General features: G+C 40.7%; 1 protein-coding gene across 2 annotated transcripts in view; it reads left to right on the top strand.

Moving 5' to 3' along the window:
• The window catches only part of ARHGAP15 (Rho GTPase activating protein 15), a 911,406-nt gene that overhangs the window by 476,227 nt on the left and 417,223 nt on the right, over nucleotides 1-17,956 (top strand). For both annotated transcript variants that reach the window (XM_073634231.1, XM_073634232.1), the window contains exon 9: nucleotides 5,980-6,097. In XM_073634231.1, coding sequence (XP_073490332.1) covers nucleotides 5,980-6,097 — 118 coding nt within the window. The remainder of the gene's footprint in view (nucleotides 1-5,979; nucleotides 6,098-17,956) is intronic.

Genomic DNA, 17,956 nt, shown 5'->3' with positions numbered 1-17,956 from the left:
CATATTTGTCCTAAAAAGTAATAAATCTATTGTTATTACCTGATAATATATAACTGAACAAGAATTTCCTTATTTCACTTATATATTCTAAGGCTATATGAATCAGAAGTAATAAGAAATATAACTGGAATGTAACATGATCCCACACAGTGTGTGACTATCAGAATGCAGTTACATTCAGTTATAAATACAGGTTTTTTATAGAGAACCATCTCTTAGTATAATAAATGAAGAGATATCAGGAATTAGGATGTCGGTCCATTGAATCTTCTTGGTCCATGGATGATGTGGCATAACGGCCTCTTTTGTGAGAATGATGATTCCCATTTTGTTCTGAAATTTTCTGGGTGCTGCCTGAAGGTGAAGATGACGCCATTCTTCTGCGTGTGGGAGTGTTGCTGCTTGTGGGTTCTGTCAGATTTAATTTTAAAAGGGTTTGTTGTAGTTCATCTGCTGATCTGCTTCTGTAAATTGTACCTTGGTAGTTAAATCTGACTGAAAAGGGGAAGCCCCATTGATACATAATGTTGTGGCGTTGCAGTTCCATTAGTTGGGGTTTCATAGATCGTCTTTTAGTAATAGTAAGTTGGGATAGGTCAGCAAAAATTTGATAATTGTGTCCTTGAAAATTAAGTTCCTTTTTTTCTCTTGCAGCAATTAGTATTTGTTCTTTAGTTCTGTAATAATGAAATTTTGTGATTATATCACGTGGGGGTCTATCTTTCTTTTTGGCTGTGAGGGCTCTGTGTACTCTGTCCAGTTCTAAACGTTCAATAGGGATATCTGGCTTTAGTTCTTGTAATAGAGCAGTAATAGTAGATTGCAGGTCTGTCACAGTTTCAGGTATTCCCCTTATGCGCAAGTTTGAACGTCTGGCTCTATTTTCGTAATCTTCGAGCTTAGTTTGAAGTATTAAATTCTCTTTTTTTAATTGTTCCAATTCTGTTATATTTTCTTGGGTTGTAATTTCAATTTCATCCATTTTTATTTCTAAGGCTGCGGTGCGGTTTCCCAGCTCTCTTATTTCTTTGGTTAGGCTTTTTGTTATTTGGTCTGAGGTTTGTTTTAAAGCCTTATGAAGCATCTTTTCAAATTGTAATAATATTACTGGGGATACTGAGGAGGCTTGTGGAGAAGTTTGTGAGAGAATTTGTTCTGTATCTGACTCAAATGGAGAGTCTTGCTGTGACATTTTCTGTCTGTGAGAGCGCCCTGATGCTGTATCTTGTGAGGTGACTGGAGCTGCTTCAGCTGCAGTGAGTGCCTGTGAGCTCTTTGTGAGGTGATTTTTATTTCTGCCACGGTTTCCTCCCAGTACCATATTTCCTGCCCAAACTTTCACAGTTTGTTCCCTGGGGCAAAAAGGTTCAAATGGATACCTTTTGAGCCTGCAGGCTCCGCTTTGTCCTTCTCTTCTCTCCTCAGCGGTGTGGAGCTCTAACAATGCATGTCTGCTCCGCTAGGCTCCGCCTCCTGCCCCCGGCAACCTGTGAGTTTCTTGTTGCCTTTTTGTTTGACCCCTAATTAGCAAGCCAGTGATCCAAGCATAGGTGTTTGCAGCCTATTGCAATAGGGTGTGCACCCCAAAGCTCAAACACTAATGCCTTTCTCTCCAGACTCAGCTGCACGGGACAGTGAATGAATGGGAAGTCCTCTGTGCTGAGCGGCTTTCTGTTAATTCACAAACTGAAGCATAGTAAACACAGTTGACTATGCATCAGTTATGAATGAACATACTGAGTGAGTGTGTTCACTGTGTTCATTTAGAAAAGGAAGGCGCTGGTAAATGATATATTTACTAGCCCCTCCCCCCACTCTCCATCCTGAAACATCCCCTGCAGCAGCTGGGGGGAGAGGAGGGAAGCCAGCACTGTGGGGGGGGAGTCAACACGGGGAAAGCCCGGGCAGTAGGGAGAATCAGCACTACACGTAGTGATTGGGGTGTGCCCAGGCACACCTGGCACACCCCCTGCGCACGCCTATGGATCTAGGTTATATACACACACATATACACAAACACATTTTATGGTGGTGGAGGAGGGGGGGACTCCCTCTGGTGCAGACAGGTGAACATGAATTTTTGGGCTTTGAAAGATTTTTACTCATACATACTTTAAGGGGAAAACAGTCTAAAATGGCCAGTAGTATCTCTTTAAAGAAGTAACAAAATGCATACAGGGAAGACCTCTCAGATGTTTAGTCAGCCAGATCAGTGGATTCCTGGACCAGCTGGATGGAATCCACTCTCTTTTGCTGTGTTTAACTGGGAGATCTTGCCATTCAGTGGCGGCTGGTGGTATTTTTTTTTTTTTGGGGGGGGGGCAGCAAACAATGCACCCACAGACACCCCCCCCCCCCCATTGTGGACAGCCTTATCAAAAGAGTTGAAGCTGTTATAGCTGCAAAGGGTGGGTCAACTCAATACTGAACCCTACGGACTAAGACTGGGATGCCATTAAAGTTCCTGTGCATGTAAAGGCAGGTGTCCCAATACTTTTGGCAATATAGTGTATGTATCATGGCTTTTTGAAGCACATTTATTAATGTGAACGAAGTCCACAAGGCATCCTGCTTAGAGAGATCTTACATTGCTGGTGCAGGAGTTGTGATAGATTCCGGTTCATGGGTTCAGATGGGGCTTGGGCATTATCTCCCCCCAACTCCCACATTGCCAGTGAAAAATTGTGCTTCTAGCTGGGGCAGCTTCTGATCTTTCTAGACCATGTGAAAGCTGACCTCTTCTATACTGTATGTTGTTCACAGCTTTTCAATCTCTAGCTTGACCTATACATTCAGCTTAAATTCTCTCTTCCCCGATCTGCATTATATACCGTAAGTCATCAAGGTGTGCGCTCAAAGTCTAATAAGAGGGCCAATTGAAAGGTCTGAGAGTCCAAAAGTTTTTAATTTAATATCGGCTTACAGAAAGATAATATAGAACAGTTAGAAAGATAACAAACAACAGTTTGCAAACAATTGAGGTCCCTCAGTTAGTGCAATTAATAATATGGTATATTATTTAATATATAATTATATATTAATTCATATATAATTATGCATAAAATATTTAAATATATAAAACATATAAAATATTTGTAAACTAAATTTGACAGTGAATTTGAAGTGAGTCTTTTAATCTGGGCCACCTGTTTGAGGGACTGTTTTTTTTGCTGAGATCCTGTGTGTTATCACAATCTGATCGGTTTACTGATAATGCAAATCCATTTCTACTTGTTCAAGAATTTTGCGGCTGATATGAAATGTGGGAAAAAGGGGGGTAAGAGCCTTTTTTATAGCCCCCCCCCTTTCCTCATGGGATATCGGGGAACTGGAGAAAGTGCAGAGAAGGGCAACCAAACTGATAAGAGGCATGGAGGAGCTCAGCTATGAGGAAAGATTAGAGGAACTGAATTTATTCTCACTTGAGAAGAGGAGAATAAGGGGGGATATGATCAACATGTTCAAATATATAAGGGGTCCATATAGTGAACTTGGTGTTGAGTTATTCTCTTTACGGTCAACCCAGAGGACACGGGGGCACTCTTTACGTCTAGAGGAAAAGAGATTTCATCTCCAAATACGCAAAGGTTTCTTTACAGTAAGAGCTGTGAAAATGTGGAATAGACTCCCTCCGGAGGTGGTTCTGGCCAGCTCAGTAGATTGCTTTAAGAAAGGCCTGGATTCTTTCCTAAATGTATATAATATAACTGGGTACTAACATTTATAGGTAAAGTTGATCCAGGGAAAATCCGATTGCCTCTCGGGGGATCAGGAAGGAATTTTTTCCCCTGCTGAAGCAAATTGGAGCATGCTCTGCTGGGGTTTTTTGCCTTCCTCTGGATCAACTGAGGGTATAAAATTGGGTATATAGGATTGTACGATTTTTTTTATTTTATTTATTTATTGTTTTTAAGGTTGAACTGGATGGGCTTGTGTCTTTTTTCAACCTTGTAACTATGTAACTATGGATCTGAGGCAGCAGCTTAAAAATATTGGAATATCAGTTTTGAAATTTACTACATTTCAATTGGTCAAAATAAGGTAGCCAGTTAAAATATTATAAAATAATAATTTGAATATAATTGGTCCGTTAAATATATTTCTCCACCAATAAATGATTTAGAACAAAAAGGTACCCCTATAAATAAAGGTCATTAATAACGATTTTATGACAGTTGGGAAGAAGAACTGAAGAAGACTCCCTTGTCGCGGCTTTTTATGTGGTTTCGTACTATATCATTCAGCCTGAGCCGTAGTGGCTAGGTTGTATTCTTTTCTGTGTTATTATCTCTCTCCTTGTATGGGATATATGTTTTTTTGTTATTGATATAATACAATATCATTCAGCCTGAGCCGCAGTGGCTAGGTTGTATTTAGTAAAGTGATATTATAAGATGTTTTAATATATTTTGGTAAAAGTTATATATCAATATATTAGTTTATACCAATAAAACAGCCGCGGCCTATAATATCCAATACAATTGTTTGTTAAATCTTACAATGTTTGTCTGGAATCAATTTATTAAAAAAAAATGTATTGCCTGCTGCCTTCTATCCCATATTGACTTCATCCGTTGCTTTTCACTTTTTGTAATCATGTTAAAACTTAGTAATTCTTATGTTGCATGAGAGTTTTGCTAAAAAAAAATTCTATTATCTAGAAAATTGTCAACTTTTCCCTAAGGATTTACCCCCAGCCTGTTTTATTCCCTTACTTTATTTTTTATCCTTTTATGTCCACTTTTTAATCATTCTGAGAAATAAATAAATGTGATTTATAACCAAAAACGAGTTCCCAACTGTGCGCAAAAGAATGTTATAAACTCATCTTTTTCTCTATAAAAATAATACTTTTTAATTGTTTCCATTGATTCATTAACCGCAATGGAAAATAACTACCAATTTTTTTTGTTATAGTAACAAACCAGGAAAATCTGGATTTATGCTCCATAGAAAATTTAAGCAACATGGTGCCAAAGATTTATTAAAGGAAAGAAAGTATAAACTGTGGGGAAGGTTTACAAAACAACACAAAGCAACTAATAATCAAACGTTGAGGCCCCATTCACACTTGAGCGAAAGCATTGGGTTTTTAGAGCTTTTGCCTGTTTTTTTATAGCACATTTTTGGACTGGCAACGCTGATTTGAATCAGCCTCCTAAAAGCGCTTGAAAGAAGCTCATGTACCAAACTTTGGACATGAGCAAAGGGAATTTTGCGTTGCGCTTTTTCTGCATGTTTTGTTGCGTTGACATTGTGTGGAAAAATGAGCAACAGCTACCCCGTTTTGGGTTCCATTAGGAAATAATGGCACCACAAGCGCGTTGTGCGCTTTTTACGGATTTGCAGAAACGTGGGCAGAAATGCTTCTGCTACACCCAGGTGTGAACGGGGCCTAAAGTGCAGACGTTTTATAGAAAGCATTGCAACTGTACTATGGCTATATAATCATGGCTAGACATGTGCGCCATCAATAAATTTGTTTCGTTCCGTTCTGTTTCGTATTAGAATTAATTTGTATTTCGTAATTCGTGTCCGAAATTTCGTACGAAATTTTCGTAACAATTACGGATGTTTGTTATGATGAATTTATCATTATGAGGGGCTCCCACCATCCCTGTGCTGTGCTGACTTCCTGGGTTTTTAACATTTAGGTTTGTTAACTTTTCGTAACAATTACGAATGTTCGTTAGGAATTTGGATCCGAAATTCGTAAACGAAATTTTCGTATTTCATGTAAAATTCAGAAGCATAGCAATTCGTATTTCGGATCCTCCCGAATGTACGAATTTACGGAAAATTCATATGAATTTTAGATTCGTACGAAATTAATCGCACATGTCTAGTCCTGGCCATTCACCTCCATTTTTACAGCTAGATTTAACAGGCTTCCAGATCAGTTTCTGGGTGGGACTGGAGCTTTTTGTCATATGATTCTCTGTTGTTTAAAATCCTGTTTCAATGTATGTGTCTTTTTAGGAAACAAGGCCGCTACATCCACTGCTGGGATTTAGCGTTCGTAAAGCCGCGAGTTCAGAACTGTTACACCCAGGACTAGACATCAGAGAAAAGAAGAGTGAGCAAAGGAAATCACTGGGTAAGTGTTCAGGATTGCCTGATATGTTTTCAAATTGTGGCATATTTATACACATTCCTTTGTTGCATTCAAGGATTTCCCCATTTTTTTTTGCCTGATGCAACTATAAGGGCTAGTTTACACTTGCTTCAAAACATGGCTTCGGACAGACTTTGTTAAAGCTCTCTGAACGCCAGTCAGAGCTCCTGTCACTAAATAAAATGGTTAGCTTAAGGTCCTGTTTACACTTTGCTTTTGCTTGGTGCTTCGGTGAGGCTTCGGTGGGGTTTCGTTGAGGCTTTGGTGGGGCTTCGTTGAGGCTTTGTGGGGCTTTGGTGGGGCTTCAGTGAGGCTTCGGTGAGGCTTCGTCAGGCTTCAATGAGGCTTCAGTGGGGCATCAGTGGGGCTTCAAGCGAGTTTTGCCATAGACTTCTATGGAGGCTTTGAAGACGCTTTGACGCACCACTAAAGCAACAGGCGGTATCATTTTTGAAGCAAAGCCGAAGCAAAGCAAAAGCAAGACTGCAAGCTAACCATTTGATTTAGTGACAGGAGCTTTGACTGCCGTTCAGAGAGCTTTAACAAAGTGTGTCCGAAGCCATGTTTTGAAGCAAGTGTAAACTAACTGTTAATGTGTGTTGAAGCCGAAGCAAGTGTAAATGAACCCTAAAAGGTCATTTTCATCCAAAACTTTGCTGGAAAGTGCAAGCTAAAAAACATGTTGGTTTCTTATATCTCTGTCCAGTGGTGGGATAATCCCCTTCAAAATTTCCATTGCAGCCCAGCTGCCACTGCCATTAAAAATCCAGGTGATGGTGTCATGACTCTCCTTTCATGAAAGTATAACACCTTTAGGGCTCATTTGCACTTGCTTTGGCTTTAACGCACATTAAAGCGCCTACAGTTTCACCATGCTTTTATGATGTGTTTTTGATGCTTCGGTGGTGCTTCGATGAAGCTTTGGTGATGCTTCGGTGATGCTCTTTTGAAGCTTTGTTGAAGCTCGACAGATGCCCTGTGTTTGTGTGTGGATATCTCATACCTGCAATTTCTCCAAAACAAAGCAAAGCTAAAGCCTCTCAAAAGACGCAGGTGCTTCAAGCGAGCTTTGACATAGAGTTCTTTGGAGACTTTGAAGATGCTTTGAAGAACCACTAAAGCGACACGGGGTATAATTTTTGAAGCAAAGAAAAAGCAAACGCAAGGTGTAAACAGGACTGTAAGCTAACCATTTTATTTAGTGACAGCAGCTTTTTACTGGCATTCAGAGAGCTTTAACAAAGCCTGTCCAAAGCCATGTTATACGGCGGTACTTTGAAGAGGAATATTGTTGTTATGGCAGCAGCTAACTGCCATAAGCCTGGTATCCTCTTCTTCAACGGGCGGTCCACTTTCAGATAAAAGTGGTCTCAGCGGCAGATTCGCCGCAAGATTACCGGTGCCCTCTGCCGCTTACTGGAGCCACCTGTAGCGGTGTTCAAACCACACATGTGAGGTATCACCGCTATCACCGCGATCATTAGAGCAAGAGCAATAATTCTAGCCCTAGACCTCCTCTGTAACTCAAAACTGGTAACCTGTAGAATTTTTCAAACATCGCAAACTCGCAAATGGAGAGTTTTAAGGATGAAAGTTTGTCGCCATTCTACAAGCGGGCGCAATTTTGAAGCGTGACATGTTGGGTATCAATTTACTCGGTGTAACATTATCTTTCACAATATAAAAAACTTGGGCTAACTTTACTGTTGTGTTATTTTTTAATTCGAAAGAGTGTATTTTTTCTACAAAAAGTGCGCTTGTAACACCGCTGCGCAAATACGGTGTGATAGAAAGTACTGCAACGACCGCCATTTTATTCTATAGGGTGTAAGAAAAAAAAAATATATATAATGTTTTGGGGTTCTAAGTAATTGTCTAGCAAAAAAAAATGATTTGAACTTGTAAACAAGTTTGAAAAATAGGCCCGGTCTTAAAGTGGTTAATCACCAGTGGGGTCTTTTATTTTTTGCTAAACATAGAAAAATTTGGAGGAAAAAAAAACGTTTTTCATAGTTTGGTATAAAATTTAGCAAACAGGTATCCAGTTATCGGCTCCCCTCTCCTCAAGCTGTCAGCATGAGGAAAGGAATGCTGATAACTGGCTTGTATTTACATTGTGATCAGCTGCCATTGGATACACTGCTGATCACATGGTAAAGGACCACTCTGATTGGCCTTTTACCTCGATCTGTTATCAGCTGTGTGCTAAGAACGCAGCGGTCACAGAGCGTGCCACCCACATGCCCTCCTGGCGGTGTAAGCCCACGCTGTAGCCGTCTTTTGGCTATAGCACAGGCGGGAACTTGTTAATAATACGAACATACACATATAATAGGTGCGCATCAACCCAAATAAAGTCCAAAGAAACTGATTTTGTGAAAAGACATTCAGGTGCTGTGATGTGATACTCTTCAGCACAGTTCATGAAACAAGAAAAAATTCAAAAAATGCATTTTGAAGAGTGAAAAAATCGGCCATCTAACCGATCGAGTGTAATTATCTTGAAAAAGCAGACCAAACACTTTGTGTCCTCCATTATAATTAATTGTAATTGTATTCAATCGTGCCATATCTCGGCATTGCGTCACTTGAAGCTTCCTGCTCAAATCTCAACAACATAAATGAGCTTCTTTGGGGCAGAGTCGTGCATTTCTGGCCACTAAAGACTTTAGTGGTGTCCTCCTGAGACATGCATCTGGCAGTGTCCGTGACTGTTGGGTCCTCGGGACCCATCACGTCATGGATCGGGGTAAAGGGCCAATCCCAGCAGCCCTTTACCAAGTGATTGCCCCATCAGTGCCCAGCAAGGCTCTACAGTGCCACATATGTGCCCTATCAGTGCCCAGCAGTGCTCTACAGTACCACATCTGTGCCCCATCAGTGCTCTACAGTGCCCTATCAGTGCACATTTGTGCCACATCAGTGCCCAGCAGTGCTTTACAATGCCCTATTAGTGCATATCTCTCCCCCATCAGTGCCCAGCAGTGCACTACAGTGCCCTATGAGTGCACATCTGTGCCCTGTCGTGCTCTACAGTGCCCATCAGAGCCCCATCAGTGCCACATTAGTGCACATCTGTGCCCCATCAGTGTCTAGCAGTGCCCCATAAGTGCACATCTGTGCCTTATCAGTGCCACATCAGTGCCAGGTCAGTGCCCAGCAGTACTCTACAGTGCCCCATCAGTGACCCATCAGTGCACATCTGTACCCCATCAGTGTCACATCACTGCCCCATTAGTGCCACATCAGTGCTCTACAGTGCCACATCAGTGCCCTACAGTGCCATCAGTAGCACTACAGTGCCCCTACAGTGTCCACGAGTGCCACTACAGTTCCCATCATTAAGTGCTCATCAGTGCCACCCTACCAACGGATCCTCATCCACACCCGTCAGTGCCATAAAAAATGCATAGAAAAATGTATTTTTATTTTCTTTCCACATTTTCCAAAAACTTGTGGAATAAAATGACTTGTTCAAAAGATTAATTATGCCTCATAGAATATACATTGGGGTGTTTGCTTTCCAAAATGGGGTCATTTTGTGGGCGTTTACATTGTCCCTTCAAAAGGTTGTCATGAAATTATATGTGTAATTTATGTCCCCAGAACACCTGAAGGTGCTCCCTGCATGTTGGACCTTTCTATGTGGCCAGTCTGTGAAAAAGACTCACATACTCAGGACGAGTAGCAGAATGTGTTTTGGGGTGTAGTTGCAAGTATGCATATACCATGTGGGAAAAATAACCTAATAGTTAATAGGACAATTTTGTGAAAAAAAAATTCTTTATTTTGCAAATAATTGTGGGAAATAATTGCAATGTGAAAAAACTCACGATGCCTCTTACTAAATAACTTGGAATGTCTACTTTCCAAAAAGGGGTAATTTGGGGGGGTATTTATACTGTCCTGGCTTGTTAGTGCCTCAAGAAAAGAGAGGCCTTCAATGCATCAGGTGTGATCAGGTGTGACCAATTTTCAATGATTGGCACCATAGCTTGTAGACTCTATAACCTTCACAAGGACCAAATAATATACGCTGATTTTGTTTTTTTTTATACCAAAGATATGTAGCAGTATATCTTTTGGGCAAAATTTATAAAGAAAAATGACTAATTTGCTAAATTATATAACAGAAACAAAGAAAATGCAATTTTTTTTCAAAATGTGCACTCTTTTTTTTATTTATAGTGCAATAAAATAATAAAATAATAAAAACCCAGCGGTGATTAAAAACCACCAAAAGAAAGCTCTATTTGTGTAACAAAAAGGACAAAAAATTCATATGGGTTCAATGTTGCCTGACTCAGTAATTGTCATTCAAAATGTGAGAGCACTAAAGGCTGAAAATTGGCCTGATTAGGAAGGGGGTATAAGTGCCCAGTGGGCAAGTGGTAAAAATGCACGTAATGCCTGAAAATCCAGGTAACATGCATTTTTTGTTTGGTTTCTTGCCTCTCTTCCTCCTAGTTTCTGGCTTTCCATTGGCTAAAGCAAAAACGGTCGAGCCTGAAAACACCCAAATAAAGAGCGTACAAACATTCAGCACTCCAAAATAATTTTTGCTCACGCTCAAGTGTGAATGGGCCTAAGAATACAGGTACTGCTACAATGATAAGAGAGAATGTACCAGCGCATATTACATAGAATTATTGTGAGTTTATTGGCGATTTCTAATTTGACTGTACTTCTCCTTTAAATAAGGACACTTGATTATGAAAAGAAAACTGTATACTGTATTTATTTAAATGTACATCTGTCACCATCAGAGTAAATTTCAAATAAATGAATGGTGCCATAAACATTAATATAGAGGAGATTTAGTGGAATAAATAAAGTGCTTTCCACAATTTGGATTTTTATACAATCACAGACTCATGTGCAAGACTGAAGCCAGTGCTACATAATAAGAGAGCCAAAAGCGACTTCTGTATTATTGGCACAGAGCAACAAATGCCACATTGTTAGCAATTAACAGGTGGCTCTTTCATTGTCCAGTGTGCCTGCACAGAAATCCAAAAATTAGGATATTTCAAACAGCAATTTATAACACCGCAGGTTTTGTACAAGCTACATAAGTATCAGTAATGGAACACATGCTTATATTTTGAAATGCTAAAATAATAATTTTAAAGCCATTCCACCAAAAAATAATATTCACACGAAATTTGTTTCCCTGGCTTCTCCCAGCAACTCCATGCAACAGTCTGCACCTGAGTTTCTGGTTCCTCCACAAATTGCAGGCATCAGGCTAGACATGAGTCCCTAGTTAATCCTACCAGCTCCAGGCATCAGTCTGCACCTGTGTTCCTGGTTCCTCCATCAACTGCAGGCATCCGTCTAGACAGGAGTGCCTGGTTCCTCCTACCAGGAGCAGGCATTAGGCTAGACATGAGTCCCTGTCTCCTCCCACCAGTGGCAGGCATCAGTCTTAACATGGGTTCCTGACTACTTCCACCTCCTGCAGGCTCTGCACATGATTTCCAAGTTCTTCCCACCAACTGAATGCATGAGTTTGCACATGATTTTGGGTTGCTCCCACCAACTGCAGGCATCAGGCTGCATAATTCCCTGGCATCTATCACCAGCTGCATGTACCCCCCTTTAAACATGAGTTCCTGGATCCTCCCACCAACTGAAGGCATTAGTCTGCCCCTGTATTCTTGGTTCCTCCCACCAGCTGCAGGCATCAGCTGTACAGTGTCCATGGCTCCTTCCACCAGTGGCAGGTATCAGTATAAACATAAGTTCCTGATTCCTCCCAACAGCTGCAGGCATCAGTCTGCACATGATTTTCTAATTCCACCCACCAACTGCATTTATAAGTTTGCACATGGTTTCTTGGTTGCTCCCACCAACAGGCTGATGTAGGCATCAGGCTGCACATGAGTTCCTGCCCCCCCCCCCCTTCACCAATGGCAGGTATCAGTCTTAACATACATTTCTGGCTCTTCCCACCAACTGCATGCATCAGCCGACACCTGCAAGCATCACACTGCACATGAGTTCCTGGATCCTCTCACCAGCTGCAGGCATCAGTCTAACCCTGAGTTTCTGGTTTGTCCTGACCAACTGCACACATTCATCTAAACCTAAGTACTAATGCTGCATACACACGGTTGGAATTTCGGCCCGCAAAAGACGAGATTTTTTTCATCGGAAAATGTAACTGTGTGTATGCTCCATCGGTCTTTTGCTGGCGGAATTCAAGCCAGCAAAAGATTGAGAGCATGCTCTCAATTTTTCGGTCGGGAAAAGTTCCTATCCCAAAATGCGATCGTCTGTGGCAATTCCGACGCGTGAATCCCTACGCATGCTCGGAAACAATTCGACGCATGCTCGGAAGCATTGAACGTCATTTTCTCGGCTCGTCGTAGTGTTGTACGTCACCACGTTCTTGACGGTCGTAATTTCAGCGGACTTTTGCGTGACCGTGTGTATGCAAGGCAAACTTGAGCGGAATCCCGTCGGAAAAGCCGTCATATCTTTTTCCGACAAGAATACCGATCGTGTGTAAGCGGCATTTCTCTTCCTACCTGCTGCAAGCATCACCATCATCCTCCATGTCAAATGTTTTTTCCTTAATTATTTATAAAGCAACCAATAAGAGAAGTCATGATTTATGGACTCTACCATAAATCAGGTTTTCCCCTTTTGGTTAGTTTATGGTTTCAAGCACCAAGCACTTTACCACTCACTTTATGTTTCACGACTGTTATGTGTTCTTTATTTTTTTTATACACAGCAGACAATGGGGATTTGTGAAACCTGATGGTGTAATCCCTATGAGAATGACAGCCAGTGTCATTCAATCCACTTCTTCTGAGTCCAGATTGTCACGGACCCTCCCCCTGGAGGGTTCTCATTACACCGGCCTGGGCCAAAAGTACAACTTTACTAAATGATGTGCAGGCATCATTATCTGAACGCCATTCAGTGCAGGAGAGGAGGCCTTTGGTAGATCTTTAGTTTCCCAGAAGGAGGTATGAAATGTGATGGCAATGGGGTTGATTTACTAAAACTAGAGAGTGCAAAATCTGGTGCAGCTGTACATGGTAGCCAATTAGATTTCTAAATGTAGCTTGTTTTGAATAAATATGGACAAAAGAACCTGGAAGCTGATTGTTCTCTATGCAGCAGATTTTGCACTCTCCAGTTTTAGTAAATCAACCCCATAATTTTTAGCACTCTTGTGTGAACAATAGACCATCAACCTCATTTAACCTGTATCTTCATCCCTGTACCAACCTGGTTTTAAATTTGGGTAGAGCTGGAAACAAAGATTGAGAGATCGGATCAGAGTTTACAGCTGAAGTCCTGGAGAAGTTAGACAACAACTGGTGTATCAAGCTATTAGCATCTTCTTATAGATGAAATATCTGAGTAAGCAAATTAAGAAATATATTGTCCAGCAAATTTCGGACATACACCATGAGCATCCCAGTTATAAAATGTAGTCATTAATATGTATTATTTCTTGGAACTCCAAATTTCGTATGTTGATAATGTCTGGGTCAAAATCAAAGAAATGTCTTTTTAAACAATATTGACTAGAGCGTAATATTTTGACTTAATGTTATATGATCTATTCAGTTAATTATCAAAATATACAATATTTTTGTACTTGAAATATCAGATATTGTCAGGGAATGAAGTTTGCTACGGTTTTTGGCTCCATTTGCAAAATACCACACGAGCCAAAGAGTATTGGCTGTGACATTCCAATATGTCCCACTGTACAGATTGGCAAAATGCAGTTTTGATTTATTTTTCATCCTACTGACTGACTATCATGTGACTGTTTTTTTTTTCTACTTCAGTATCTTGACATTAAGAATTATAAACAACAGTTGGTTGTATCTGAGTGAATATGGAATATGTTTCAAGCCACTTAAAGGGGATTTGTCACCCTAGAATTATCTTGTTCGTAGGTGGTCTAATACATGTACCTATGTGGTCACACCTTGAAGCCAAAAGGAGCCCACTCCTGGACTGTCCTCATCTGCCCCCCCGTGGAATTTCATGTGTCACCAGTAAAACAGTTTCACTTACAAACCACTCCAGAACCTCATAAATTGTATAAAGTGGACCTAAACGCAAAATTGTATTTTTTGTCTTGAATTTTGTTTCATAAATATGAACTTCCTGATATGTGAGTGTGCCTAGGCACTCCTGTGCCTACAACCCCATAGTTGTATATATGAGATCTAAGGCACTGCTACCTTTGTTCACTAGTTTCAGATGATTTGGAGCAAGATTTGGTGATGTCACTGTTGTGCTGCACACTGTCCTCCTTTCTGGAGGCACTGACATGACGAAGCAAAGCCCTGCCTCTACCAAGATGGCTGTCTCCGCACAGAGACATGGTGCAGAATAAGGCATGGAAAGTCAATAATGGGTAAAGATCAGCTGCAGACAATACTGGTGACTAGTCCTCTACCCTTAGCCTGCCTTTTTGGGCACAGCTCCAGAATTTAGTTCTTCTTTAATTTGGTGGGTGGAGTTGACATCTAAGGTAATACTAAATAGATGTGCATTTGGGCAGTGTCTCTAGTAGTGATTGTAAAAAGTTGGCAAAATAAGACCAGCCATAGCAGGAACCAGACAAGATTCAAACCATTAATGGGCAGACTGAATCGTTTGATCAACTTGGGTACAACCAGCCTGCCAGATTCGCTTGTGATTATAGCAAGTGGCTGCTATAACCACTAGCGATAATCACTGTTTTCTCCCGGGAGGGACGGCTTCTCCCTCCCGCCATTATATTGTCAACACGTTTCGTGGTCTCAAATCGCTTCTTCAGAACTTTACATTCACATGTGGCATAGTTCTTGGAAGAGCTTACATTGATTCTAAGAATTCAAGAAAAGGAGTAATTATACGATAACATCTATAAACAACATTCATCATGTGAAACCCATATAAAGAAAGTCTTACTATTAGGAGTGGAAGGTAGGAAAGTCAAAGGGAGGACGAAAAGAAGAAGAAAAAAAAAGTATAATTCCTCCTTTGCATAAACTCTAATGCCGCGTACACACGGTCGGACTTTTCGGCTACAAAAGTCCGACAGCCCGTCCGACAGACTTTCGACTGACATTTGGCGGACTTTTGGCGGACTTGAGGCAGACTTTCTAACGAACGGACTTGCCTACATACGATCACACAAAAGTCCGATGGATTCGTACGTGATGACGTACACGGACTAAAATAAAGAAGTTGATATCCAGTAGCCAATAGCTGCCCTAGCGTGGGTTTTTGTCCGTCCGACTAGCATACAGACGAGCGGATTTCTGGGTCCGGCGGAGTTACGACGTAAAGATTTGAAGCATGTTTCAAATCTAAAGTCCGTCAGATTTGCGGCTGGAAAAGTCCACTGAAAGTCCGGGGAAGCCCACACACGATCGGATTGTCAGCCGGCTTTAGTCCGTCGGCGTTCGTCGGACTTTTGTAGACGAAAAGTCCGACCGTGTGTACGCGGCATTAGATGTAAGGTGTGAAACACGTTGACAATGTATGAATAATGAATTATTTTACTGTGTTTTTTGATAAGTATTGTTTGTAATACCCACTGTTGGGAGATTTTAAGCTACTTTTGTAATACCTTATGATATTTCAGTGTTCTCAGCTTCTTATTACCAGTGAGTCATCCTACATTACCTGTTATTGTGTTTTGTTTTTTTTTGTTTTTTTTTTGGTATTACCAAACAGATATAAAAAAAATGCAATTGTGTATTTAGTAGACAAAGAGGAGGCAAATGAGAGGTTTATTGTTAGGATTTATATACAACTTAATGTATTTTTAATTAAACAGTATCTCATTCTGTGTTAATTGTAGAATTTTTCAGTTCCTTTCACAGCATGGCTCAGACTGGGAGCTGGCTGTTAGAAGGGGAGAGCAAAGGGTTGACGTCATCAGTATGCTGTTGCTCCTTCACTATCTAAGTACAATTTAGGGCATTACTTAAAGAGGAAGTAAACCCTGATGGGTGTTACTTCCTCATTGTTTCCCTGCAAAGGTAAAGCATAATGGGCTACTATGCATTGATTTTGAAAATTAAAATAAAATCTGAAAAATAAAATTTTTAGGTCACTTTTTAGCTGTATTTTAGGGTCAGCCATTTATCTTAAAGTGGAACTATCATCCTATAATAATTGCGATATTGCAAATGGAAAAGGGTTAGATAAGATCGTTGCTTACTATAATAAATATTTGAATGTATTTTTAAAACGTTAACTTAAACTCAAGCCATCTCTTCTACACCCTCATCATTATAAATAGACATCTTGTCATGGCGGGCTTGAGTTCAACCTGAACAAGGTGATAGTAGTAGCCTAGCAACAGTCTTCTTCTGATATCCTGTTGTGAAGAGAGAAAAGAGAGATTAGAAAATGTCTCCTTCTGGTTTCTGGTATTGTATAGCTCCATCTTTTTTATGATCATCTTCTTAGGAGAGCATAGATGCCTTAAAACCCTAACTCTCTCTCAACCTAACCTCCTAGCGCTGCCATCTATGGAGGATGACAGCATCATGATCTCAGTCTCACACTCTGTAACCTCAGACTTTCTTCTCTTTTGCAGATCAGTGTCTACTGAAAAATGGCAGGTTCTCTTTAACTATTAATTATTCCCCTAACTAGAATCCCTAATACCTCCAGCTATTTAACTGCATTAATATAAATTTAGGAAAAATATGTATATAATGCAGAAGTCAATACGATAGAGAGGCTTAATTCCTTTTATTTTCCTGGGCTTTTATTTTGCTAGCAGATGTTAAATTTGGTGCAGTCATATCACAGCTGTGTGGCATCAAAGCTCAATCTGGGTTTGAGTATGCAAATGGGCCCATGAATATAAGCTTTGCTTCCGTTATTCCACAATCCAGCACACTAATATATATTGTATATGCCGTATAGAGAGAGAGGGGAAAAAAAAAAGAAGCCGATATTATTAAGATAATGCGGCCAAGTAAGTGAGGTAGGCGTATTTCCCAGCTCGCGCACAAAAGAGGCAAGCGATCTCCTTCACAATTTAGTTTACTAAACAAAGACGGGATGCTCGCGTGGAATGCTGCTGCATAGAACTTTCAATTCTGTTCTTTTCAATCGCACTTCAAAACACAGCTGTGCTGGTCCCTCCACCATTGTGGCCATTGGTATGCAAATCGGCATAATGCGTGAGATCTTTTACTTTCTTTCTGTACAAGCTCTTCAGCGTGATTGTTACATATCTTTTATGAGCGCTGTGTATCATTTTATTACAGGAATGGAAACTTTGTTATATCCGAAAAGGATGCAAGTTGACACCTTGATTTGGAATCACTACCACCTAAAGCCTCAGGCGGGGCCACTGGGGTTGTATAAATTATGAGAGGCTATGGCTCTTATGTAAGAAGGGGCGGCAGTAAAGTGCAACATATACATGTAGGTAGTGGCTCATCATGGAAGCTAGTCATAAAGAGGAGATGACAGGTGCTGGAAATGAGCATTTTGAGTTGGATTGAACTGGTTGACAAGTTGGCCAACCTGTAGGTGAGTAATTCATTTGAGGAGGCGATAAACTTACCTTGATTGCTACGGTTCTCAATCTCCACCTTCCACTCTCTCCGGCCATAGAAGTCAACTGTTCTAAGTACAATGTACCAGTTCCTGGAGATCTTGGGTCTTGCAGATGCCTATGGGCAACACTTAATATTATTAAATAGGCGTGGGCTTCACAAAACAACTTGTCGCCATCTAGCATAAAGCTTCCCTTCAGCCCACAATTGCTTGAATCTGGTAGAGTGACCCGTAGCATTAGGTAGAGAAACGCACCCACAGTCTGATGGGAACAAACAGACAAGCAGG

The sequence above is a fragment of the Aquarana catesbeiana genome, linkage group LG06 (genome assembly GCF_042186555.1).
Source record: "Aquarana catesbeiana isolate 2022-GZ linkage group LG06, ASM4218655v1, whole genome shotgun sequence".
Classification (NCBI taxonomy): domain Eukaryota; kingdom Metazoa; phylum Chordata; class Amphibia; order Anura; family Ranidae; genus Aquarana; species Aquarana catesbeiana.
Note: the sequence above shows the minus strand (reverse complement) of the source record. Positions and strands in the feature narration are given on the sequence as shown.